General features: G+C 32.5%; 3 protein-coding genes across 8 annotated transcripts in view; 1 reads left to right on the forward strand and 2 right to left on the reverse strand.

Moving 5' to 3' along the window:
- LOC108917688 (mitogen-activated protein kinase 1) overlaps positions 1 to 4,353 on the reverse strand; it is a 219,241-nt gene extending 214,888 nt beyond the window's left edge. Inside the window, exon 1 of the mRNA XM_018724422.1 lies at positions 4,184 to 4,353. Coding sequence (XP_018579938.1) covers positions 4,184 to 4,311 — 128 coding nt within the window. The 5' untranslated portion in view covers positions 4,312 to 4,353. The remainder of the gene's footprint in view (positions 1 to 4,183) is intronic.
- Positions 4,354 to 4,687: 334 nt separating this feature from the next.
- Positions 4,688 to 5,393, forward strand: LOC108917670 (DNA-directed RNA polymerase II subunit RPB11). Its single transcript, XM_018724395.1, has 4 exons — positions 4,688 to 4,833; positions 4,887 to 4,976; positions 5,027 to 5,201; positions 5,254 to 5,393. The coding sequence occupies exons 1-4, from the start codon at positions 4,781 to 4,783 to the stop codon at positions 5,287 to 5,289; spliced, it is 354 nt and encodes a 117-aa protein (XP_018579911.1). The 5' UTR covers positions 4,688 to 4,780; the 3' UTR covers positions 5,290 to 5,393.
- A 6-nt stretch (positions 5,394 to 5,399) lies between these two features.
- Positions 5,400 to 26,969, reverse strand: part of LOC108917668 (CAP-Gly domain-containing linker protein 1) — a 73,019-nt gene continuing 51,449 nt past the window's right edge. For 2 of the 6 annotated variants that reach the window (XM_023454976.1, XM_018724390.2), the window contains exons 3-14: positions 18,410 to 18,562; positions 18,127 to 18,357; positions 17,872 to 18,076; positions 17,344 to 17,542; positions 10,364 to 10,504; positions 10,140 to 10,304; positions 9,401 to 9,620; positions 6,594 to 9,346; positions 6,490 to 6,543; positions 5,907 to 6,088; positions 5,665 to 5,855; positions 5,400 to 5,587 (exon numbers count right to left, since the gene is read on the reverse strand). In XM_023454976.1, coding sequence (XP_023310744.1) covers positions 5,541 to 5,587; positions 5,665 to 5,855; positions 5,907 to 6,088; positions 6,490 to 6,543; positions 6,594 to 9,346; positions 9,401 to 9,620; positions 10,140 to 10,304; positions 10,364 to 10,504; positions 17,344 to 17,542; positions 17,872 to 18,076; positions 18,127 to 18,357; positions 18,410 to 18,562 — 4,541 coding nt within the window. In that variant the 3' untranslated portion in view covers positions 5,400 to 5,540. Of the gene's footprint in view, positions 5,588 to 5,664; positions 5,856 to 5,906; positions 6,089 to 6,489; positions 6,544 to 6,593; positions 9,347 to 9,400; positions 9,621 to 10,139; positions 10,305 to 10,363; positions 10,505 to 17,343; positions 17,543 to 17,871; positions 18,077 to 18,126; positions 18,358 to 18,409; positions 18,563 to 18,950; positions 19,035 to 22,365; positions 22,444 to 26,363; positions 26,424 to 26,969 lie in introns of all 6 variants that reach the window. The other 4 variants (XM_018724391.2, XM_018724393.2, XM_018724394.2 and 1 more) reach the window with 4 other exon arrangements.

The following is a 26,969-nucleotide window of genomic DNA, read 5'->3' on the forward strand; positions in this document are numbered from 1 at the left end:
CCTTTTCCATTTTCGCCTAAAATCAACTCTTGAAAAGATACATAATTAAATAGGAAGAAAAATATGACATTTTTCGAATTTTTTTAACATATTGTGCCGCCAAAAGTTAAGCCCACGTTTTTTTTTATGCGCATAGAAAAATTTTCATTTCTAGTGATATTTGAAAGCCAAAAAGCCAAAAATCTCCGTGGATATACGATTCACCCAAATATGGCTTTTTGAAACAGATACCGTCTGGACTATTAGTTCATATCCAAAGAAACGACAACTTTTGCTTTTGAAATCATAACATTGCAGAAAAGTCTATTCTCAAGAACCTCGACTTCACAATGTGCTTAGACTTTTTGACCTTAAAATAAGAAAACCCACGCGTTCCACTTGATTATTAAAAAATTATTCTTCATCAAGTACAATTTTTCCATTACGCATAGTGGCACGGAAGATTAGCAATTCAAAACCCAATTTGAATGAGTAACGGCGGCGAGAAAGTAATTTTCATTAAAGGCGTCTTTTTTTCCTGAAACAGTAAATTTCTCACGGATTAAATTGGTTTTTGAAATGTTTACGACGCTAAATTTGCATAAGGAAGTCAAAAGGGGTCTTTTAGCCCGTCAAGATGGAATAAATAAAAAAAGAAGGATGAGAACGAGTAGAACTGTTCGTTAGATGTATTTTTCTTTCTGAATGACGATCGACGCAAGAATAGCCATTCATTCAATGTATTTGTGAGACTTTATTAGAATAAATTAAAAGGTGCAGTCTACAAAAGTTTGTGAAATAACTATTTCCTTATCTACAAACGATATTTCCATATATAAACATAAATTAATCTTATCAATTTTAAATAAATATAAGGAATGTAGATACATAGGTATTTAAAAAAATAAATTGTGTTTTCCATTTACTCATCATTTCCTAAAACCTAGAATTTAAACGAATAAAAAAGAATGTAATAGTAGATTAATATCTTACTAGTCTATTATTTTGTAATAACTTTATTTCGAGATGCATTAAACGAGAAATAATGTCTTAGGAAATTGGGGATACTTATACTGATCTAAGGGCAAATTTATGCACATGGAAATATCCTCGGAAATATCTCAATTCAATAATAAAAATTACAAGTAACATTTACCTATCCGCAAGTGTTCATTATAAGGCATCAGATGGATCAAAGAATCATTTAATTTTTCTGATGAATTTATGGAGGGAGAATCAGCTGTTGCTTAAAATGACACCGTCATTATGATAGATATTTCAATTATCAATTGTGTCAATTTAGTATTCATTCTTTTGAACACTATTTTACACCGTTATTTGATAAATTAAAAAAAATTAATAATTAATTAAATCCATTAAACTGCAATAAAATAAGGNGGAAGTTTTCAAAAGAAAAGAAGAGTTTTTAAACTCAGAAGGGCAAGAGATGAAGAACATTCGATAAAGATGTTAAATGGCCTGCTAGATCTCCGAGTCTCACCCCTATAGATTTCTTTGGCCTTACCTAAATGATAATAATGATCTTAAAAACAGAATAATAGTAGATTGTCGGAGATTAAATGAAGAAACAGTAGAATGTGTTTGTAGAGAGGGAGTGATAAACAGAGCTATTCTGTGTTTGAAAGCAAATGGAGGTCATTTTGAACATTTGAAATAAGCATTATTTTATAAATTGTTATATTATTATCGTATTAAAAATAAAATATGTTACTTTAAAAAACATAATAACTTGTTTCCGCAGCTGGTTATCAGAATAAAGCTACAAAAAGTAGGGTTCATCATTTTTACTGTTTTTCTAGCAATATTTCTAAAGAAACTATAGACTTCCTTACACAGCTGAACAGAGAAAAAAAATATCTTCCAGAATTATATAGTGTGCCATTTGAATAAAAACAGTTGACTATAGCAATTTTGACATATGTTACCATGGAGACGATCTAATAATGTCATTTGATAGAGTTTGAGCGGCGATTTAAAAATATATAGGGTTTGTTATAGGTATTTGTTAAAATAAAAGAGATACAGGGCCGCGAATACCAAACTGAATCACCCGGTATATTGTAATTCATATTCTAAGAGTGTTTAATTCAAAATGAACTCGGAAAGTGAAGACGAGTATTTACCAGGGGAAGTATTGGAAGCGGCACAAAGTGATGTTTCAATTAATCCCCAACAAATCGTCGAGACAGTACGAAATTGCCTACAAAGAATTCAAAGGGTGGTGTAGTTCGAAAAAAAATCAAAAAGTGTATAGTATATTCCATGTTAAAAAGTATACACTGAATGCCAAAAAATATGTAAGTAAATATCAGAAAATTTCCAAAACTAATACCAAATTTGAAAAGCAAATAAGTTGGATACCGTTAAAAAATGTCCAGAATTCTAACGAAATAGGAAATTGAGAGATTTTTACAAGAAGCACCTGATAATAGATTTCTGCTAGAAAAGGTAATTCAAATTAATATAAATCGACGATTTAACTAAATTTGGACAACTTTTCAGGTCATTTTAATAATTCATGTTTGTGGAGCTTCGAGAACAAATGAGCTACCAACGATCAGTGTATACAAGACAAAGATTCAATTATTATTATCAGAATTTACGATTCCAAAACTCTTACTCTGAAATGTTTTGTGAGATCAAATCCAGACCAAATGAATATATACTGTTTGTTTTATGTTCTAGAACGAAAAAGACTTTGGCGTTCTAGAACATAAAAGTAGTTTGCAGCTAGATGACAAAAAAGACCCACTTTGTCAACTGAAAATGTAACGAAAATGTCGACTTTTGATGACAATTTTCGAAAAATGTATTTTTAACAACAAATTCCCCATCAACTATTTTTGTGCAACGAATAATTGTATAGTTATTTTCGATTTGTAAGCGTAAGCTCATTTTAATATAAAAAGTTCAGACCTCTAGAATGGCTGGTTTTATGAACAAACTGCACGAGATCTTTTTTCTTACAAATTCCATTGGTAATAAAAACATTAATTGAATTAGCAAAATAACTCATTGGCGTAGAAGTTCTGAGGCTTTCAATGTTACTGACCCCTCGCATATTTGCCACTGGTTGACATATTTGTAAGTTAACTTAGCTGAATTTTAGTTCTACTTAAAATTAGATAAACCAATGGCTCAACTTTCATCAGTGCACATCAAACATCCTCAGAGATATAGAAAGTGTGATATTTTTTCTAATTTCAACGCCCTGTATCTCGAAAACGAAGCGAATTACGACCCACGCTCACAGGAAACTTTTGATATAAAATAATTTGTTCTATTACCCTGAAAAGACACATTTATTTCAGAAACACCCTGTATATACTTAATATTTGTTTAATTGTTTTTACCATAAGGATTTTCATATTAGTCAAGACATTCTGATCCCAAACATTTACTTCTCCTTGTCATTGCAGTATTCATTTATTTATTCTCATATTCTAAGAATTTCTTGGTTGGACTAAAATAATAAGCAATAGATACACAGAATCAAAAGGAATGTATTCGCCAGCCACTGCATTTATAAGATTATAAATGGCATGGCGTGGTATTCCGTTCACAGCGCGCTTTGGTACTTGTTGAGTACTAATTAATATGAAACGGCAATAACAGTAAACAGATTAATGTTGTAGTGTCTCTATTTATATAAATAAATTAAAGTCGCATTTCGTAGTTACGCTTTTATGGTTTCATTATGTTGCGCCAGGTTTATGACCGCATTATTAATGTTATTTGCTCATACAAATTAACAGTGAGAAATGATCAATTTGCTATAGAATTCGGGTTTTGAAATGTATTTTAATGTAAATAAAAGTGATAGGTAGATACTAAAAATAAATAATTTAATAATTAATTGAACTTTGGTTACCTATACTTTAATGAAAATTTTCAAACATAAATCCGTTTTGCATATCAAAGTACATTTTATCATCTGCTGCCTTAATTTTAGACATGAGATCGATTTACCCCCCATTCATTGTATGTCACCATAACATAACCTCAATTTTAACATAAGAAATGATTTATAATGCACGCCAGTTGGATTGCAACAAATATGTTATGGCAACGAAGTAAATCATAAAATAAGCGGATTTTCGTCTCCAAAATCCCCACAACCCATTGTTTTAGGGCGTGTAAGTTTATAAACAGGGTTACTCGACAAAGCTGAGATAATACTTACACGACCATGCCATAGGCTCCTTCCCCGATGTAGGCCAGATTTGTGTAGCGTGGGCCTACTTCAAAAACTTGTCCCCTTACGACTTCGGCATTTGGATTAACACTTGACGCACCTGTGGCTTCCGCCATTTTTTAGCGAGACTTGCGAAACAACCTACCGGCAACACCAACTCGCGCAGACTGATGAAAATGAGGAAAAGTGGAAAGGAGGCGGATACGCCACGATCGAGGAAATTGATTTTAATCTGATGAACCAATGGAAAACACAACTCCTACAACTGATAGGTGATATGCAGCAACCTAATTTATTTTTTAAATCCTATATTTCTAATTATTTATTTTTAAATAAATAAATTGTAAATTCCGATAATTATATCTGCTCCGCCCTCTATTGTTAGTTCTATGAAATTGTGCAATCACTTAACACGATAAAATAAACAGAGATGGCAGCATACATCAAATATTTCTGCTTGGTCGATAAGTCGAGAGCCGAGTATTCATTCGAGCAAATTGTTTGACAAATTGTCAAATATCAAACACGGAGTGTTGATATATCATTTTAACTGCTCGATAAGTTAAAAAAAGAGATTTTTTAAAAATGAATGCGCCTCCGACTTTTGAATCATTTTTATTATACGATGGCGAAAAAAAGTAAGTTGTAGGTATTTAATTTTTTTTACATTGTGTAATCCTACATATTTTAGGATAATTCGAGAGCAAGACACAAAAGTACCAAATGCAGCTATTTTTACCATAAATAAAGAGGACCACACTTTAGGAAATATGATTAGAAAGTATGTTAAGATTGTTGTTATCTTGGAATATTAATTCAATTCTTTTTTAGCCAATTGTTGAAAGATCCAAATGTGTTATTTGCTGGATACAAGCTGCCTCATCCTTTAGAACATAAATTCGTATTAAGAATCCAAACCACATCCGATTACTCACCTCAAGAAGCTCTAATGCATGCCATAACTGATTTGATTGCTGAATTATCTTTGTTTGAGGAGCGATTTAAAGTAAGTTTGAATTTGTTTCTTTCTTTATAATAACTGATATTATTTTTTGTAGGAAGCAATTAAAGAGAAAAAAGAGGGTCTAGATTAATTTATATTCTAATTTAAGAAGTATATAAATGTATATTTTTGATAAGTGAGTTACTTTATGAATTTATGACAATTTATAAGAAAGTCTGCTGAGGAAATAAATGCCGTAAGTACTAAAATAGAATGGTTTTATTAATTTTACTTTTGACGACGACTAATTAACAAAACTTTACATACAAGTTCAACGAATAACACGTTTGGAATTAATTTATTTTTAATAATAAATAGGCACCATATGTACATTATTTTTTGCTAAAACTCCTGATCTTCCGTGCAGTTTTCAGTAGCATGTCCAAAGACTGAAACAAATGTTCATTTTTATTACAAACAAAAAGTAAAGAACTAATGGAAAAAAGTACAAAGTAAACAGACTTACCACCACAAATATCGCAATAAGGCCTAGGCGGAGGCTTCTCCTTAGGTTTGTCTCCTAATTGAGGATTAACTGGTGGTGGTTCATCCTCGCCCTGAGTGGGGCAATCTTCAGTCTCGTGAAGGTCGAATTCTTCACATATATCACAATACATTCGTGGAGTTGGTTGTTTACTATCCGGCTTGAATCCAAGACTAAAAATAGAATGTTACTAAAAGAGGTTACTAATGTAATCGTGACCTTACGCAGCAAGCTCATCAGCAGCGGAAGAACTGTAGCCCATCTCTAAGATTTCGATCCGCGCCTTTTGTTCCTCATTCTTTCTGTGCATGTCCACAATGATTGTATTCAAGAAAGCTACCTGGTTTTCAGCGAACAATTTCTCCTCCAGCAGCTGTTTGTAATCAGGTTTGGATTTAATGGCAGCCTAATCAATAAAAAAAAAAAACATGCAAAGCGCAGCACAAGCAAAGAGAACATTAAAAAGCTCAGTGATGCATCTACAGTTTGGAATATTCCAAAAATGTCAATATTTAAGTTTTTTTACTAAGAGCACGTGCAGTTTTTACAACTAAGTGTTTTTTTTATTAAGAAATTGTGAAAGAGTAATACCGAAAGGCAGCTAAATTAGCAGGTTCTTTTGCAAAAAGATAAAAAAATATTTATTGAAGTGCAAGTCTAAAAAAGCACCTTGAATTTTGCCTTTGTGTGGTTTATTGATAATACAAATCAAAAATAAAAAAAAAAAACATTTATCTGTGTTATAAAATCCAATCTAAATAAACCCGAGCACTCAAAACCAATCTATGTTTGATCAAGGTTACTTACAGAATTCGGGTCTGAATTATCCACACTATTAACGTTATTTTGTTGTTGCTGGACCTAAAAAGAAACTCAATAATTGACTTACTAGAGCTATAATAAAATCATACCTTAGTTAATTCTTCCTTGAGTTTCAGAATCTCTGTATTTTGTGCTGTTAATTGTTTATCTTTATCGGAAAGGTTGGTCCTGGCATTTTCAAGATTTTTCTGTAAATCTTTGATCATATCCGAATCGGCACTTGAGGCTGCTATAATATCCTTTAGTGTCTCTTCCGATTCTAAAGCAATCTTAAGTTTATCTTCATACTCCACTTTCTGCTTCTCCATGACCATTCCCAATTCTTTATTGTTTTCTGTTAATGTTTTCACTGTGTTTTCCGCTGTATCTAGCTTAGCCTGCAACTCTGATTTTGTCGCTTCTAGAATGGCATCCTTCTCTTGCAGTTTTTTAGTTATTTCATTCAGTTTCGAATTTGCATCACCAGCAGAAGAGGCTACTGATTTCAGATCATCTTCTGCTTTTTCCTTTTTACTAAATAACTCGTTTAATTGTTTCGTAGACTCCATCAATAGTTTCTTAAATTCTTCATTGCTGGATTCCAGTTCATCATTTTTTTTCTTTAGATTGAGAATGATGACTTTGGTAGACTGACGTTCCTTTTGCAGAGTCTCTATTTCATCTTGTGAAATATCTAATTCTTTATTTTTCACATTAATATTTTCTTCAAATGTTACAATAGCTTGAGATAGTTTAGTGATTTCTGTATCTTTGTTCTCGATTTCCGTGAGTAAATCAGAAACTTTAATTTCTATATCTTCTAATTGTTTTTTATGTTTTTCTTCAGTTTCCAAATCTTTTATAGCCTTTTCATTTTCATTCTTAAGGACGTTTATTTCATTATTTAATTTAACTAATTCTTCATTTTTATCACTAACAGCTTTTGTAGCTGCTTCAAGCTTGGCTTCGATTTCAGATGTCTTTCCTATTAACTCATTCTTAACCATTTCCAATTCATTTGCTTTTGCTTGCAAAGAAGTTTGTGCCTCATCTTTTTCTTTTTTAAGATTGGTTTCTACATCACTTAAATTATTCTGATACTGTACTAAATCGTTGGATGTTTTCTCTAAACTGTCCTTCACTGAAACTAATTCACTTTCCAGTGTTTTCACTGCCTCTTCTTTTTGTTTGATACTCTCGGCGTTGGCAGCCAATTCCTTATTTAAGCTTTCAATATCATTTTCATATAGTTTATTCGAGGTTTCCAAATTCACACGTACTTTCTCCAGGTCCGTTACTTTTGATGTTAGATCTTGTTTAGTTTGAGATAGAGTTTTGATTTCTGCTGTTAGTTTCAAAACGGTTTCAGATTCCGATTTATGCTGCTCCGATTTTTCTTCAATGTCTTTACGCATATTCTCTATTAGGATGTCTTTTCCTTTATCGGAATTTTCTAACTGTTGCAACTTCAAAGACAGGTCAGTTATTTCTTCAATTTTATTTTGAACTTCAGTGGAGAGAGATGTCAATTTTTCATCTCTTTGTAGAATGTTCTTATTATATTCTTCGAGTATATTCTTTCTCTCAGTTTCTTGAGATTCCTTCAAACTGGTCAGATCTTTTACTAACTTTTCAATATCTTCACTTTTGTTTGTTAGAGTTGTTGAAAGTTCTTCCACTTGTTTATCCTTTTCTGAAAGCTTCTCTGAAAATTCTTTTTTTACATCTTCTAATTCTATTATTTTCATTTTTAACGTTTCCTTTATTTCATCTCTTTCTTTCTTCAAATTGGCTTCCACGTCACTCAAATTACTTTGATACTGGACTAAATTGCTGGAAACAGATTCTAAATCAACTTTTGTTGTTTGTAACTCAGTTTGCAACACTTGAATCTGGTTTTCTTTCTCTTTAAGTAATTCAGATGATTTTTGTAATTCTGCAGTTTTATTACTCAAGTTGTCTTCAAGTTCTTTCCTTACAGACTCTAATTCTGCTTTTATTTTGTCTAGGTCTTCACACTTCTTTGTATAATTACTTTTAATATCATTGTAATTCTCTACATTTTTCTTGTTTTCTTCAGTTATTTGCTTAAATTCTTCAGCTAACTGTTTCAATTGGCCATTCTTTTCTTCCAAATCTTTTCCGAAACTGCTTTGTAGTTCAGCAGTAGTTTCTTCATAGGTTTTTTTAAGACTTTCTAAATCATCAGTTAACTTCCTTATTTGTTCAAGGTTTGCAGTTATAGTGGCATTATTTTCTTCAATCTTCTTTTCTCTTTCAGTCACCTCTGTAGACATGTTACTCATCATTTTATCGTACTCACTAGACTTTTGTTTTAACTGATTTTTTAGTGATTCAAGTTCTCCTCTCAAACCTGTCTCTATATTACCTAAACTGTCTTTATATTTGTCAAGATCTTTGTTCTTAGCCTCTAAATTAGTTATCGCGAGCTCTAAGTTTGTTTGTAGTTTAGCTATACTGCTTTCTTTTGCTTTAATTTGTTCAGATATATTTTCCATGTCTAAAGTTTTGGAACTTAATTGCATTTTCAGCTTTTCAATTTCCTTCTCCAAAGCAGTTTCAGATTCCAGTTTCTCAGTGGTAACCTTTTCCAAAGCTTCTACTTTCTCTTGGACCAGTTTGCTGATTTGTTCTAATTCTATCTTCAAATTAGCTATTTCTTGGTTCTTGCTTGAACAAACAGATTCAAATTCCGAAACTCTGTTTCCACTTTCTTCCAAATGTTTCTTCATTTCTGAATTAAGCTTAGATATTTCTTGTTTCAGTATGCTGATTGTTTCCACCCTTTCTTCGAGGTCCTTTTTGTACTGGTCTGATTCCTTTTGTAGACATGATATGAGTACTGTTTAGAAAAATATGGATTTCATTATGACCCACAATTGTTCTAAACACTTACCGGATGTGGAAGCACTGTCGCCTTCCAGTGAAATCTGGATGCTCCTAGCTTCTTTTAACTGGTTCCTAAGACATTCTATTTCTTCTTTGGCTTTGCAGAGGTTCTCTTCCGCTTCAAACAGCTTGTTGGCTTCTGTTTCCAAGTTGTCAACTTTGTCCCTTTCTTTTGATAACTGTTCCTCCAGTTCCTTGATTTTGCTGATGTTGCCTTCATTTGTGTCCTATTGGAGAAGTTGATTATGATTATTATAATAAATCATTTATAGAGTTCTGGGTCACTAGTCGGTAATGGAACAGTACTCAGTTTACAAACTATATAAAATATACAAATGTAAATTAAGAACACGTTCATTTAAAATATTTCCCGACATAACGCTAATTGTAACATTAAAGGCATCACGATGTACAATCTTTCTCATCACATTCTTACAGTAGTTTCTGCAATGTACAAACTAGAATGGAATTCATGGAACAACCGTTCCATCACTAGGAATAACGTGTAATAGACAAAACTAAAATGAAAAATGAGAGAGTAAACTGAGTATGACTCTGTTGCCAACCTTATATCCTGAACTCTAAGTCATTTATACAGCAAATAATAAATGCAAAAACCACACATTTTTATTTATACACACACACACCAAGACTTACGCTTTCAGTTAACATTTTCTTCTGAAATAGAAATTGATCACAAGAAAATAAGATTTATTTTTGACTTATATTAGTGCTAGTGTAATTACCTCAATATCATCTTTGGTTATAGAAGCTTCTTCCAAACGGAAGAGCAGGTCTTCATTTTTCCGCCTTTCATCCTCTAATTGCGCGACTAGTTCATTTCTGTCTTCTTTCAATTTGTTCAACAAGTTCATGTGCTCTTGAAGCTTAACCTCACATTCCGCTCGATACTGAAAACAAAAGATTTGTTAATAAAGAAATTACAAAAATTTGAGTTGCGAAAATTTACTTTTTCATATTCTTGTCGTAACGTGGCCAATTTTTGTTCAGCTTCGTCAGCCTGACTTGCGGCTCTGGTGATTTCGGCTCTTTCTAGATCTCTTTCTTTCAGAAGCTGTTCGATGTGTTGTTGTTTTTCTTTCAGAACATCCTGTTTTGATGTAAAATTGATTAGGCAAACATTGATTTAACACTAATTTACTAACAAAACCATCTTTAAAAGTTAAGGCTTACTTCAATTCTGAAGGAATACGAGAACCAAATAATTTCATTTTGCACCTTTTGAAATTACAGTTTATTTTTAAAATGAAAGGCATTGAGTTTCCCTAAAGCAAAGTTTTTCTAAATTTTTAAATTAATTTTGTATATACTAAAATGAAATGTTACTATAATTATTGAATGATACATTTAAGTTTGTTATTTTGCAAAACCATACATTGTAATATTGTAGTATTGTATTTGTGTCTGGAAAACAATAAGAGTTTATGTGAAAGCCCTATGCATTTTATGGCTTAATAAACACATATAGTGGAAGCTGTGACCTTTTAAAAGTAATGGACAAAGTAGGTGGCTCGCTGACCCATACGGGTTTCACATTCCCAGAGACAGATTTATATTTATAGAACTTTTTACATGTATATCTATGTTTATGTTATCTGTATTTTGTTTTGGCTAGTCCAACTTAAATAAACTTCAATTTAAAGTATTGTAAAAATTTTTTATCAGCAGTCAGTGAATTACTTATTTTTCGAAAAAACTTTAATGAGTTAGTTTGTAAACATCTTTTTACTAAATTAGCAAAAAAGAAGATCCTCAGTCAGTTGCTGCTATATCCTTAAATCTAGGTTGATACAGGGTGTTCGGAAACTATGAGCCCAAAGTAAGGGGGTAATTTCACTCAAAAAATAAACGAGGTTACATAACCTCAAAGTTATTTTCTTTAATTTACATTTTATCACAACTTTTTCCCAATTTAGCGATTTTTTCAGACTTGGTACACTTATTTTTGTTAACAAACTGCACCAGCGAAAAATCAACAACATTCTAAAGCTCTAAAACGCAAATGAACTTTAGTAACTAAAAAATTGGTAACTTTTCGAATTGCGGCTTTTCAAAAAATTAAACAAACAATAAATATTAAAAAAATCCTACAAAAACGTCATCTCATTCCGAATAAATAATATTAACAATTCTAAATATTTGGTGCTACGTTTTCCAGGCAAAACCCGATAAACATTACCTAACTATTTTTAAATTGCAGTTTCAAAAAATAATAAATGTAATTTAAAGATTCAAGAATATTCTATAGTATAGAACATAATTTTCCTTTATATTCAAATTCTGCTTGGTTTGTATTATTAAATAGGTAAATTTGATTCGTTTTAAGAATGCCTTTATTAGATTATTTAATATTAAATTGTTTAATTTGTAATAGCTTTGTTCCTAGAGTAATCCAAGACAGCTTCCAACAGTCAGAGCAGGCATTCCGATATAATGCTGACAAAGGTTCAAAATTCATTGTTTGGGAGTCAAATGCGTCTGGAAATGTTCTGATGCACTGAGAATAAAGCTAATAAAGCGAAACATTTGAAAGGATGTTTATTTTTATGAGTCACCCTACTAAATTATTTGCTCATAGTTTAGAACATCTTGAATAAACACAAAGGCTTAAAAGTGTTAAAACTAGGGAGTCTTTAATGGACAAACGTTTTCATAGAATATACATAAACATTTACAGTTTGAAATCTTTTTTTTTTTTCAATAAAACTCCTATACCTATATAATTAGTTTAATTGACAATCAGCAAAATTACAAAAAGTTTGAGTTATATTTTACTCTTACTTATCAGTCCATTTTCCAAATTGTATAAACTTTACTTAAGCAATAAAATTATTATTAATCTGTATTCCACAAATTCAAATAACCTCGAGGCAATTTGACTGATATATTCAAGGTCGCTGCTTGACAGATAAAGTCGACGTTTCTAACCTCAATTTTAAAAAGGTTTTGAATATTGTTATGCAGTCATATCATGAGATTTTGATTTGAAACAGATTTGATCAGCAATTTTTTAAAGAGTATACCTACTGCCACTACTTTTATTCGATACTGCAGAAAAGACTATTTTTAGCATACCTGACATTAAAATTAATAGATGTTAATGCGAAAATATTTTGTACTAAATTTTAACCCACATTTAGTACATAAAATATTCCCATGTCCTTCACAATAAATTTTGTATTTTCACAATTTAGCCTGCGCCAAATACAGGGTGTCCCGCATAAGAGCCGATACAGGGCAGGTGCATTTAGGGGTATCCAAAATATTGTAATTTAACCAAACTTACCTATATACAAAGTTGCACCGCTGAGGAGTTATTAGCTCCCAAAGTGGAGCTCTAAATTTCGAAAAAAATTAATATTTGCAATACTCTACCGCAAAAGAACCAAATTTGGTACATGATTTAGGTTTATTACTGGTCTTCTTTGACTATGATTTAAAGTTAATTGAGCACTACAAGGTGGGGATGACTGACCCCTAAAATTGTACCGAACTTTTTTTTCATTGACCGAATTGAAAAATAATATTAATTCATAGCAGAACTTAATTTGAAATTTTTTTTTACTCTTGTTAAATTTTAAAAAACTATGGTTTTCAAGAAAAACCGTATTAGACAGACAGAAATATCTAACTCCTCAGAGGTGCAACTTTGTATATAGGTAAGTTTGGTTAAATTACAATATTTTGGACACCCCTACATGCACCTGCTCTGTGCAGGTTCTTATGCGGGACACCCTGTATATGTATACTACTGTAGCTCCTAATTTTATTTCTGATAGTAAAAAAAACTACAAGCAAGTTGTTTGCTTAAAAATTCTCCTATTTTTCATATAATCAGCAAAAATATAGAGAGCACAATTTATTATCAATAATTTATCTCAAACTAATGAGACGTTGAATAAATTCTCGCTGTTTTCCAACAGATGACGTTACTAGAATTGCAAGCGTGTAATTTAAGATGATAACGCACCTATAAAGAAGTACTATAAGCAAGTTTGAGAGTACTATAGTAGGATCGTATTCGATGCAAAGTAGAGCAAAAAGTTGTCGATCTTTCATCAAAGGAAAATCGTGTCATCATTTTTAAGAGGCGTAAGATGAACCATTTCAAATTTAAAATGAAATTGAATGTAAAATCTGAAATACCGCTGCATACGCACTGTGTTCTGGTAGTAGCTGTAGTCGCCCAGGTGCATCGAGTGTACGAAGTGATCGGTTATATGTCAAATACTAACCTGGCGTGCTCGGTTGTAAATCAGAGAGCGCCTCCAAAAAACAAGTAAACAACAGTGGCGCGCACAGAGGTAAAATGTAGTACATTTGTGAAATTTAAAAAACAAATTGAATTTATAATAAATTACATTTAAAATAAATAGTTTATGAGAATAAAGGAATTTTTGTAGGAACAAGGATGCCAGACGTGAACTGATCCCCTCGTCCCTTCATAATGTATAAATTATTCAATTTCTAAAACCCTTAAAAGCGTACTGCACTGGATCCCTTGACAGGCAATGATTTATTACTTTGCATCGAATATGATCCTACGATAGTATGTTATTCGGCGAAGTGTAAATTATTTTTTTTTTTTCATAGTGTGAAATATGTCAAATTTCGTGCCGAAAAGAGTATTTGCGGGGAATTTTACTGCATTACATTATTCAAAAAAAATCTGCAACTGAAGCACACAGAATTCTTGTCCGTGCTCTCTCGCAAACAACATGCAGACATCGGTTTATATGCTTCAAAAATAAATATTTTGATTTGAAGATAGAGGATGCTCGGGCGCACCGAAACAGTTTGAAGATGAAGAATAATTAGCAGTTTCGAAACGTTTGAAAGCATTAAGAATGATTCAAAAGCAAGGACATTAGGTGCCTTACGAGTTGAAATTGAGGGACAACGACATCTTTGCACATGTGAACAGCTGCTTTAACGGGAGAAATCGTCAAGATTCGTTGAAAAACAACGGAGTTACAGACTGTTAAAGTTGACGGCCTATTGTTAAACAAATTAGGTTGGTAGCGGCAAATAAATACTGTCATAACCGGCAACCCTAGTATTTTCCCAGATAAAAATATTTTATTTGTAGAAGTGCGTAAGAAATATTGTTAAAAGTCAGGGGGTCGCTTGAGGGGCGAACGAAAATGACTATAATATTCATAGATCTGCCGTTAAAAAAACTAAATTTGCTTGAAAATAATATATATTTGACAGTCTGTTGTTCTTCAACGAATTTTTACGATTTTTTTTAACTTAAAGCTGTAATAATATATAACTATATCACGCGCTTGCGTCGTATATTTCATTTTGCAACTAATTGGCATTTCCCAGCTCTTTTTACTGGCCTAGAGTCTAGAGAATGCTCGGTCACATGTTGCAATACCGGGAAAACAATACTTTCAGTGACATGTTTTTTTACTATTTGTTTTAATAAGACATTAATTTTCACGAAAAAACAGCGGCAACTTATTCAACATCCTACTATATATTCATTTTATTCAGAATTTTATCACATCGCTAAAGTATTTCAAGTAGAGGCCTGAAGGATTTATGTTAAATAAGAAAATACAGAAGCATGAAGCATAAAAATTGGATACAAAACCTTAAAACATTTTATCCTGGAATAAAAAGAAAACAGTTCAAGGCATTATTTATTGAAAAACAAATAATAAAGGTAAATATTTACATTAAAATTTCCTGTAAATACTCAAAGTTGCAAAATGATTTATATATGTTCTCCAGAGACGTACTTACCCAGCATAAGAAAATTAAAAAAAAGCAACAAGATAAGTATGTTTTATTAATATTTATAACAATAATATTTTCTCATAATAATTAAAAATATAAATAAGCTAGAACAATAATTAACACATTAAAAACTTAACAGTATCAGTTTAGTTGTTTTATTTTATAAAAATAAAATATTCATAGCTTTCGAACAATAACCGTTAATGCATCCCTACGACTACGAAACCTTAAAGATGGTTGTGCGGAATGGTTACGAGTGGTTTGCTAAACCATTTAGTAGGTTACCTGGAGGGCAGTCCTCGTTGGAATGGGGGTGGTAGTGGTTTTTGTGGGTGCCTTCTATCAAAAACAGATTGCAAAAACCGTGGATTAGTATAAAAAATAGAGAAGAATTCTGTAGCGGATATACACTGAACAAAATTTGTATTTGTTAAAAATTGTAACTACTAGTAACAATGGAGAAAATGTTCAGTGAACAGTTCCGCAACTTGAAAACCAAAAATGAAAAAGGTTAAAAAATTAAGTCTAGAAATATTGATCAATATTTCGTTATGTAAAAAAAGTAATTTCAGAGATAGTAGACATAAGTACATATGTTGAAAAATTACTCTATATGTTTTCAATATTTCTGAACATAAATTAGAAAAGAAATAACACAAACCAACAATACCACACAATATCATGCAGAAATTAAGTAAAAAAAATATCTCAATCCAATATTACTTAAAAAAATAAATTTAACAAAACACATATTCCTACGTTTTTATACAAGATGTGAAAAAATATGACATACATCCAGGGTTTGATAAAACATCAAAAACTTTTTGTTCATACATAAGTAGTAAAAGATGATTTTTTAAAATAAACTTAAGCCATATCTTCATTAAAAAGCATTGTATTTCATTGAAATTTGCTATAACTGAGACTTTGAGCATGCCAAATATGAAAGGAGTGCATATAATTTTTTCAGAGCTTAGATTTGCTGCATTCTTACATGTGACATTTATAATGAATGAATAAGAGAGAGAGAGAGAGAGAGAGAGAGAGAGAGAGAGAGGGAGACTGAGAATTTAATTTCTTATAAAACGACACTCTTGTTCAAATTTCTTTAGACCAATCCCTGAATTTATTGCACCATTTTTTAAAACACTGTATAAAAATTCGCAAGACATTCCACAAAGAGAAAAAGTTTTAATATTTAATTGGAACGTTACTGAGCGAAAAATAAAACACAAAAATTAAAAGTTATATCAATAGTTAGAGTGCATTTTCAAAATCAAAAATAATGTTAAATGTTACATTAAACCCATGCATTTTCTTCAAAAATCAACTTATCTTCTTAACCTAGTTGGTTGGTTGGTGTTGTATCTTAACTTTATTGTTTCCCTTTTTTAAACCATGCCAAAAATTGCTTACAGTACAGGAGCATATTTTATACAATTTATTATATGTGCAGGTAGGTTGCTTGTTTTTCGGGACGCCTTAGCTCGGAATCTCAGTTATCTTAAGAGACACAAGGTCGGACAAATTAGGCCAAAGTTACAGAATTTGATTTCGAATAATACGCTAAAGGAAATTTTTATTATTTTTATTTTAGTTTTGTCGACGAAATTCGAGGCATTTTTATGATGAAATGATATTAATTAACCAATAAGTTTATACGAAAATTATATTTTAGTTTTTTAAACATAGACGTCAATGAAAATGTAATTGAACTGTTTAAATTATATGTAGTTGGATGTTTTGTTTTCACAAAGCACTCTTTGTAAAATTGGATAATTTGGTATTTTGCGACAAAAACAAAAACTAAACCATAACATATATAACAAATATCCAATGCAAGAAAAAGAAACTTGAATGTCATTCACCTATCCTGATAATCGCCACGGCCAATATGTCTTAACAATGTCCAAGTTAAAAAAGTGGCATTTTCGATAAAAATTAAACTGAAAATAAAAGAAATAAGCTTTTCGTCCATAACAACAAATAGAAAAAATATTCATCATCAATTTCCGCGAAATTTGCCCTAATTTTGGCTAACTTGTATCTCCTCAGATAACCGAGATCTCCAACTCGAAAAACAGGCATCCGGTTATTCGTCTTCCTTGGCATAGTTTATTACAAAATCTAAGCCAACACTCAACCTACCTTTGGAGTTAGAGATGTGACCCCAAGTCTTACCCTTCTAACGCTAGATGCTGTACTAATCATCGACAGGTTCGACTGCATGGAGTCTTTAGAATTAGTTCTTTTCAAGCCGGTAGGTGGCAGGCCGCTTCCCGAGTGAACCTGGCAGGCACTCGGCTTAATTTTAGAAGGTGACTTGCTTACCTTCGAAGCGGGGGCAAAGAGTCCGAAGTTAGGCCTGCATTCGAAATACCTAAAAATAAATTTTTCATAATTACACAAGCACAAAAAAATTAAAAAAATGGGTGGCCCTGGAGATTAGACTACCCTCACATATATTTGGACCCAAGAAGTTTTCAACGGTCAGGTCGTGGTTTTTCCTTGACCTCATAAATTATATGGGACGTCGATTTGAAGAGGTCATTCTTTTCAGTACCAATCCCGTTACTGTGTTTCGGACCAAAAATTGTGCGATTTCACAGATTTTTTTAGGAGATTATTTGACATGGTCAGTATTGGGTAGTACAATCATCAGAATAAACCACTTTTTTATTTTGTGTCTAACAAAAGAGTTTGACTAACCTTTTCCCATTGACTGATCCATCATTCTTACCCCTGGGATCATCCAGTTCAACACCCACCCATTCCCCGTTGGCAAACTCGGTGGTGCCAATATACCTCACGGTACCAACCTTGGACCCTTGACTGCTTTTTATTATAACTCGGTCACCCACTTTATAATCTATCACGTGTGAGACTGATGAAGCTAGACTATTATTAGAACCACCTAAAAGAACGATTTTAAAAAAATCCCAAATTATAGTCATAATAGCTTACTTATAGACATTGGAGACCTTAGCAGACCCTTTGTGCTACCAGTGGGTGATATGGGACTTCTTCTGACACCGTTACCCACTGGGGAAGGGGTGGAGGCAATGTAGGTGTCACCGGAACCCATCCCTTCTTGTGCCAATGGCACCCTAGTGAGTCGGGTCAATCTTGAAAATACCCCCTTCTTAGGCTCACACTGGAAGTAATGAATACCACCCACAGAACCATTATTTTTGCCTGAAAAAAAACTTGTTATACTTCATTTCAATAAAGACAAACTGGAAATTACCAATGGGTTCATCTAAGGCGATACCAGCCCATTCCCCAGGTGCAAACTGAGTCTCGCCTATAAAGGCTATGTGCCCTGGTTTGGTACCCGAAACCCATACCCTTTGACCAATTATGAAACTGTCTGTGTCCTCGGTGAGGATAGCGCTGGAATCTGTGCCAAAAGGATTAGAAGTTTACAATTACTGGACGCATGTTAGTGTATCAGTTTTAGATAGAACTGTCGACCATTTAGTAATTATTTCTCCAATCTATAAAACTAAATATTATTTTTTTAGTAATGTTTTAACATCTTGATTTTAATTCTCTGTCGACAGATTAGAAATATCAATATTTTTATTAATAATACACTTTTAAAATCAAGACATCCATGAACTAATACATAAATAAGTACCTACATAAAAAAAATTAAAATATTAATAAAAGAAAGGTACGTGTTGTTCCCGCTGTGAATGTCGATACTTACTGGAGAAGTACAAAACAGCGATGCCAAGACAAACCAAACAAAAAGCATGCATGATGCAAAATAAACGAAACAATACCTGCGTGACGGCTGAGTCCTGCCTCACTCAGACGCCTAGGATGGATGTCCCACAGACCGTCCATGGAGGAAGCATTGCTACCAGCTGCGCAAGCAACAGACAAAGCGACAAATATTACATGCAAGGTGCATACAAAACGTGGTGGATTTATTTTTATACACATAAGACAGAGAGGGTGAAATGGAAATGTAAAATTTTACAAGATGCAACTGTAAAATATTACAAGTATGTATTTGTAAAATTTTACAAAGTGCAATAATTGTAACACATTTATGCTAAATTTTTGTGTGCATTCGTAACTAAGAACGTATTTTCTATACACCTAACTTCTAATAGCTACGAGATAAAATATTCAAAATGGTACACTTTCTCCCAGTTTATAAAAACAAATGAACATGAGTTAAAACACGCATCAGATTATTAGCCCGCGTTTAGTCACGAACATAATCGCTGAAATTTAACATCATTAAACACAACTAGTATTCCCAACTCGCACTTGTAGTGTTTAAAATATGAATAAATTTGTACCAGTATCTTCTACAAACTACTTCTACTACTAATCTTGATCGAGTGGAAAATACGTGAAATGTTATTGCAATATTAAAAAAAAGTACAAAATTGAAGTTAAAAGGATTTTTATCTTTTTGAAAACGCTGAAATATTCAAACTGCATTTACCACTTTAACAGGTTATTTCGATGTTTTAATAGATTCAGTTAGACGTAAATAATTAATGTTGACCTTTCTGTCATTGAATTGCTTCTGACATTTGAAATAATCAAATGCTATTTATATAATACAATAAAATATGTGCAATGTGTTCAATTATAGTTGTTTGTTACAGAGAAATATTTATACCTTATTGTTGATACACATAATTAAGATATAAGTATGGAGAGTAGATTAAACATATTAAGATAATATACCCAAGATTTATTTTTGTAGTTTTTATAAACTTGAAGATCAGAAAATATAAACTAGAGTGTAGTGAAAAATTTCAACATGCTGACACCTGCATTTTACAGATGTTTGTGCAAACAACAAAATCAATTCGATAAAAGGCTCAAAGCTTTGCAGTAGCAACATGATGCAAGCACACTGCAATTTCAAGTGATGTAGACGTGTAATAGTGAAAAAAAGAAAGGATTAGCGATTTCAGTTGTCAATAATGATGTTATACCTATCTGAGATTTGCAGTTCATAGATGATTTCATCTTTTAAAGTTATTACCTGGAATATCAACTTTTAAACTATTTTAATTTTATCCTCTTTCCAAAAGAGTGAAATCATTTACACCTACAACAGTACTTATACAAGACAAATAAAATATCTTTTAATTTAATTTAGAAAGACCCACACATTATACAGGACGTCATTACCAAAATGTTCATTTCCTTAACTGAATATAACATACAGGGTAGCCAACTGAACACGAAACAGAGCCATTTTCAGGAACTGCGTCAAGATTGTTGAAAAATGCTCAGACCCGTCGATTTTACATTAAAGGGGGACATTCTTTGCTGGTATATTTGACTCCGCCATTTTCACCCCCAAGCAAGGGTAAGCATCACCCCAAAATATTTAAATGGCATTGGGGGTTGAGTAATATTTCTTTTGAAAGCTCTTACAATTCTGTTTACAACAGACTTTAAATTTCATAATTCCGACCAATACTTTGGAAAAAATGTACATTTTAAAATTTAAATTATGTTTAGTTGCTTACTTATTACTTAATTGATTAAATGTTCAGGCTGATGATCGCCCGCTTCCATATAAAGATTTTGTTCGAAACGTTCGCGCACATTCCAAAGCATTTCCGGAGTGATTCGACGGCATTCGTCGACGATTCTTTGACGCAAATCTTCCAGCGACGCTGGCTGTGTTTTATAGATTTTACTTTTTAGGTATCTCCAAAAAAATAAATCAAGGAGCGATAAATCCGGTGATCGTGGAGGCCACTCAAGGCTGCCTCTTCTCCCAATCCAATTCCGTAGAAATCGTTGGTCCAAATACTGACGGACAATTAACGCATAATGCGGAAGAGCACCGTCCTGTTGAAAAATCAAATGATCTTCATCATACTCTGGAACATTTTCAATAATATCAGTCAAGGCAGAGTCAATAGCGCCTTCCAGTAATTGCAAATACATTTGGCCAGTCAAATTACCAGGTAGAAAAAAAAGGACCCACCAGCCGATCACCAAAAATTCCAATCCATACATTTAATTTTTCCGGTTGCTGTGTATGCACCTCGTGAAAAACTCTTGGATTTGAATCGGACCAATAGCGGCAACTGTGACGATTTACAGTCCCGTTCAAGAAAAAACTGCATTCATCAGAAAAATAGATGTTAAAAAGGAACTGTGGACCGTTCCCTGCTCGCTCACTCATTATTTCGCAAAATTGCAAACGACGTTCATAATCATCCTCATGAAGTTCCTGGTCTAAATATATTTTGTATAGATGGAATTTATTCTTCTTCAGAATGGTTTGTATGCTAGTTCGATTGATCCCAGACACAGATGCCAGCTGCCTCGTACTTAATGTAGGATCAAGATGAACTTGTCCCAAAATTGCAACTTCACTAGCTTTATTAACTACAGGTTTTTCAATTTCTCGTTTTTTATTGGCTACGTTTCCTGTCTATTGAAATTTTTTTACTAACTCTAGAACATACTTCCTCCTGGCATGTCGATCTTGATGTTGTTTATTAAATAGCTGAGCTGTTCTATTCGCACATTTATTGTTCATAAAGTAAAGCGAAATGATATCTACCCTTTCCCCAATGGAATAAACCATAGTGTTTAATTTTCAAAAACACAATTAAATAAACTGCCAACCAACGATTCCAAATAATACTAGAAAATAATTTGGAATCCATTAATTTTACGTTCATTGTGTGTGTATAGCATTCATTTCTGTTTTTTACAATTGTGTTTTTTTTACAAAAGTGATAACAAATCGCCAAAAACCAATGTAACGCAAGAAATACTAAATCGAATGACTGACATTTTTACCGTTACTAATTGTTTGTACATAAGTTTCAACTTTAAAATCAAAATTCTTAATAAGTATTGGACGGAATCCATTACAAAATGTAAAGTCTGTTGTAAAGAGAATTGTAAGAGCTTTCAAAGGAAATATTACTCAACCCCCAATGCCATTTAAATATTTTGGGGTGATGCTTATCCTTGCTTGGGGTGAAAATGGCGGAGTCAAAAATACCAGCAAAGAAAGTCCCTCTTTAATCTAAAATTGACGGGTCTGAGCGTTTTTCTACAATCTTGACGCAGTTCCTGAAAATGGCTGTTTCGTTTTCATTTGGCCACCCTGTATAATTACCAAAATACATATGAAGGATTAGTCAAAATATGATAATGGTTTGTTAGTTTCAATTATTATTTTACATAACTTACTGGAAGAATATCGTTTGCGAATTACAGGATAATTGAAAGAACGGCCAAAACCATCCTCCTCATTTTCCTCCAAAACATCTAACACCATGCAAGAATGAAACAAAAAAATCATGCAATAAACACAAATGTAAAGATAAATAGAAATATTAGGTACAATGATACCTAAGTAAAGGACAGTAGCACTGTTTCTGTCTTTATTTCGTAATTAATGATATTTTACACTAGTCAACAATCACTGAAGGACAAAAAAAATCCTAAATTTGTAAGTGATTTTCAAAAGGCTGTAACATAGCGAAAAATCGTCGTATAGCATTAAAATAAAAAGCCAGTTGAAGCTTGAGGTTTCTAGTTTCAGAATCTGAACATTTTTATCGTTGACCAGCTTTAACAAATCCAGCGGAAAAAGAAATTTCAAAATTTTCGTTTCCCTTTCAAAAGGTCCACATTTTTTTCTTGCACTCCCACCTGTCAGCTCTTTTAGTATGATTAATTCTCTTTAATTTGAGCTATTCGAGAGCTTTTTACGATGATTTATCGCTAAGTTATTGTCGTTCAATGTAAAAATGACCTTTTTGTCCTTGAAAATTGATTATTCGGGAACTAATGATTATATAGAAAAAAATTGCTTATTTAAAGATTTTTGTCAAGCCTTTTAAAAATCACCTAAAAATTTTGGAATTTTTTTCCTTTAATTTTTATGAATAGTCTACTTTTCAAAGTTTCAAAATTTTTTAATGTTTTCTTGCAGTAGGTATAACGAATTTTTTTTTAACAATTACAGTTACAATAATTTACACGCAACAGTAAAAATTCAACCTGCATTGCAGAGTAAGTAATTTAATTATCTTGTAAATAGTAGGTAGTAGTAGGTGTCTTGGCATGTTTCTAATAAAAAAGCAATGAAATAGGCGTTTCCTATATACAGCCATAACCCCTATAATAAAGTTTACTTACACTAACATGTTTTTGAAAAACTAGTTATTATTTATAATTAAGTTAACTACACGTTAAAATACTTTATTTATTTAATTACTGTTACGATATATTTCACTCAAATGAAGTAAACGGTAATGTTCTATACCTAGGGGCAACTTAAAAAGTATCGTACTAGATATATGTAACGCTTGACTGTGTATCATTAATACAAAAAAAATATTCCGAACAATTTAAAGCCCTCCATCAAGTTTTTAAGCTGAATACCATGTCGGAAAAATTGTAGTAATTAAAACTAATGACAAATATACATAAAGTATAATGCGATTTGCATAGCAAACGAAATGCCAAGATATCGGGCCCATTAAGTTTGCGTATGCAAATGAAAGCCGGAATATACAGGGTGTCCGGTAAGTACCTCCTAATCTCTCGGGAGTGTATAGGGGAAGTCAAAATAAAACTAGTCCTTCCTATAATTTTTTTTCCTAATGTGCCCCCTAACGGAGTTATGGGGGGTCAAAGGGGTACCTAGAAATTAACGTTTAGGGTTATAACTTTGAAACCACCCTGTATATTTTAATAAAATTTTCGTACGTTGTATTACACATGGAGCTCTACGATTTGATGCTAAAATCAACTTTTTGCTATTATCAGGTGTCCAGAAACGGACTGGCCCTATCACAATTTTTCTCAAAATTTTGACAGAAGTAATTTTATCAAACTGAAAATATTATTATTAGATACTCTGAAGGTTTTTCTTTAAAAATGGTACTCTTTATTTATTTCGAAAAAATGAACGGTTTGCGAGATAAATCGGTTTTGAAAAAAATTGGTAACAAATACAACAACAATTAAAATTTATTTTTTTACAATAAAATCATTCCCGCTAGTGCCAGCCTACAGATTCACCATAAACATTTACTGGTGGTGAATTAAGGGAATGAATAATGCCGTTTCTTGTAAAATCAACATCTATGACCAAAATACATCTACAAATTATTATTGCTCTTGTCTCCATGGAGTTCTTTTCTATTGTTTTCGTTGTTAGACCCTGTTGATTTTAAAGTACTTGTCAAAGGCGCGTGACAGAATAAAAATTCAATTTTATTGTGGTATTCGTTTTAAGCCGTTAGAAATAACATTTAAAAATGGAAGAATATTCCTGTGCAGAATATGCTGATATGCACCTAATTTATGGGGAAGCATTATGCAACTCCGTGGAGGCAAGAAGACTTTATGAGGAAAGGTTTCCGGGTCGACATTTGCCGAGTCCAAAAACTTTTGAAAGAGTTGATCGTAGTTTAAGAGAAACAGGTAAAAAAAAATAGTGAAAAACGTTAGTGAAACTAATTTCTTCCGAATCCTTTATTTAGGAAGCTTTTTGCCACGCCGTGGTGGAGCAGGAGCCCCGAGGAGAGTACGAGACCCTCATGTAGAGGAACAAATATTGGAAGACGTTGCTAATAATCCTTCAAATAGCATAAGGAAGCTTGCGGCGCAAAACAATGTTACAAAATGGGCTGTACATGAAACTCTGAAAGAACAATTGCTTTACCCGTACCACATCCAAAAAGTACATGCTATGTCTCCAGATGATTATCCAAAAAGACTTCAATACGCCAATTGGTTTTTACAGCATCATATTCGGAATCATAATTTTGGTACATCTATTTTGTTCACCGATGAAGCAGGTTTTACAAGAGACGGCATAATTAATTCGCATAATCTACATGTCTGGGATGAAGAAAACCCTCACGCTTTAGTTCAAACTCGCTACCAACAAAGGTTTATGGTGAATGTGTGGGCTGGCATTATCGGGAATCATTTGATTGGTCCATTTATTCTGGAGCAAAGACTTAATGGTGCTCTTTATTTGCAATTTTTAGAGGAAAATCTAAATATTTTGTTAGAAGAAGTGCCCCTTCAAATAAGAACTGAAATGTGGTACATGCATGACGGTGCACCACCCCACTTTGATCGTTTAGTACGTCAACATCTGACGAATGTTTTTGGTGATCGATGGATAGGTCGAGGCGGACCTGTATTATGGCCACCTAGGTCGCCCGACCTAAACCCATTAGACTTTTTTCTGTGGGGTCATTTAAAAAATAACGTTTATTCAACACCCGTAAATAGTAGAGAGGAACTTCTGCTGAGGCTAACACAGAACTGTGACCATCTCCGCAATAATCACGGAATATTATTTCAAGTGCACCGGGAAAACATTCGTAGGATTAGAAAGTGCATTGAAGTACGGGGTGCTCATTTTGAACATCTACCGAAGTAACATTTAGGTACCTTTGTTCATTGTTGAATGTTCTTTGTTGCATGTCTTGTAAGTAAGTTATTTTTCAAATGTTATTTTTAATTGGTCACTACTTGCTCATAAAGTATAGCCAACCCGTTCAAAGATTTCTGGACTTGATAAAGTTAAAGAAATTAAATGCATGAAATAATATGTAAAAAAAATAAATTTTAATTGTTGTTTTTGTTACCAATTTTTTTCAAAACCGATTTATCTCGCAAACCGTTCATTTTTTCGAAATAAATAAAGAGTACCATTTTTAAAGAAAAACCTTCAGAGTATCTAATAATAATATTTTCAGTTTGATAAAATTACTTCTGTCAAAATTTTGAGAAAAATTGTGATAGGGCCAGTCCGTTTCTGGACACCTGATAATAGCAAAAAGTTGATTTTAGCATCAAATCGTAGAGCTCCATGTGTAATACAACGTACGAAAATTTTATTAAAATATACAGGGTGGTTTCAAAGTTATAACCCTAAACGTTAATTTCTAGGTACCCCTTTGACCCCCCATAACTCCGTTAGGGGGCACATTAGGAAAAAAAATTATAGGAAGGACTAGTTTTATTTTGACCTCCCCTATACACTCCCGAGAGATTAGGAGGTACTTACCGGACACCCTGTATTATGTATGAATGTTCAGCAACACAAACTTTCAATTTCAGCAAGTTGAATGTGAAGTATAAAATATTTATCGTACATTAAAAATGTGCAGTACTTCTAAAAACCAAGCAGACTTACATAACAACTAATTACATACCTGTTAGCTTGTGGCGGCCAAATTCGTCTGTCACTCTTCTAAGTGAATCGTCTGAACTATCTACGGAACCATCACAAAAAAAACACAATGTAGAATATGTGACGTAATCGCAGCGCTTGCAATTTTTTTCGTTTTTTATTGAGCAGTACTTAAGTGGTACAGGATGTCCTTTATTTTATAATAGTATAAAAAAATTGTGAATGGAACTTTAAATAAACGTATTAACTAAAGTGACGTAAGTTGAGACTTGAAAAGACAAGCCTCTTTTAGGAGTGCTCAAACTAGAAGCTATGAACAATATACAGGGTGTATCTAAATAACACCGAAAAAATTCAAGGGGCGATTCTCCGATGAAAATTAATAGGGGTCTTTGGTATACAATTTTTTGAAAAAACCCTTCCCTGAAAAGTTACGCCCCTCCTAAAATTACAAAAAAAAATTGTTTTTCTTTTTTATCTTCCACGTACATCAAGCTAAAGAAACCAAACTTGGTGAACATTATCTGTCAATAAAACTACACTTTTTGAATTTTTTTCAACCCTGAACTATTTTTGTAAGGGGTTGAAATAATCAACCCCTATGACATTTTTTCTTATAATTTTTTTT

This window comes from Anoplophora glabripennis, unplaced genomic scaffold (genome assembly GCF_000390285.2).
Source record: "Anoplophora glabripennis isolate ALB-LARVAE unplaced genomic scaffold, Agla_2.0 scaffold44, whole genome shotgun sequence".
In the NCBI taxonomy this organism is placed as follows: Eukaryota; Metazoa; Arthropoda; class Insecta; order Coleoptera; family Cerambycidae; genus Anoplophora; species Anoplophora glabripennis.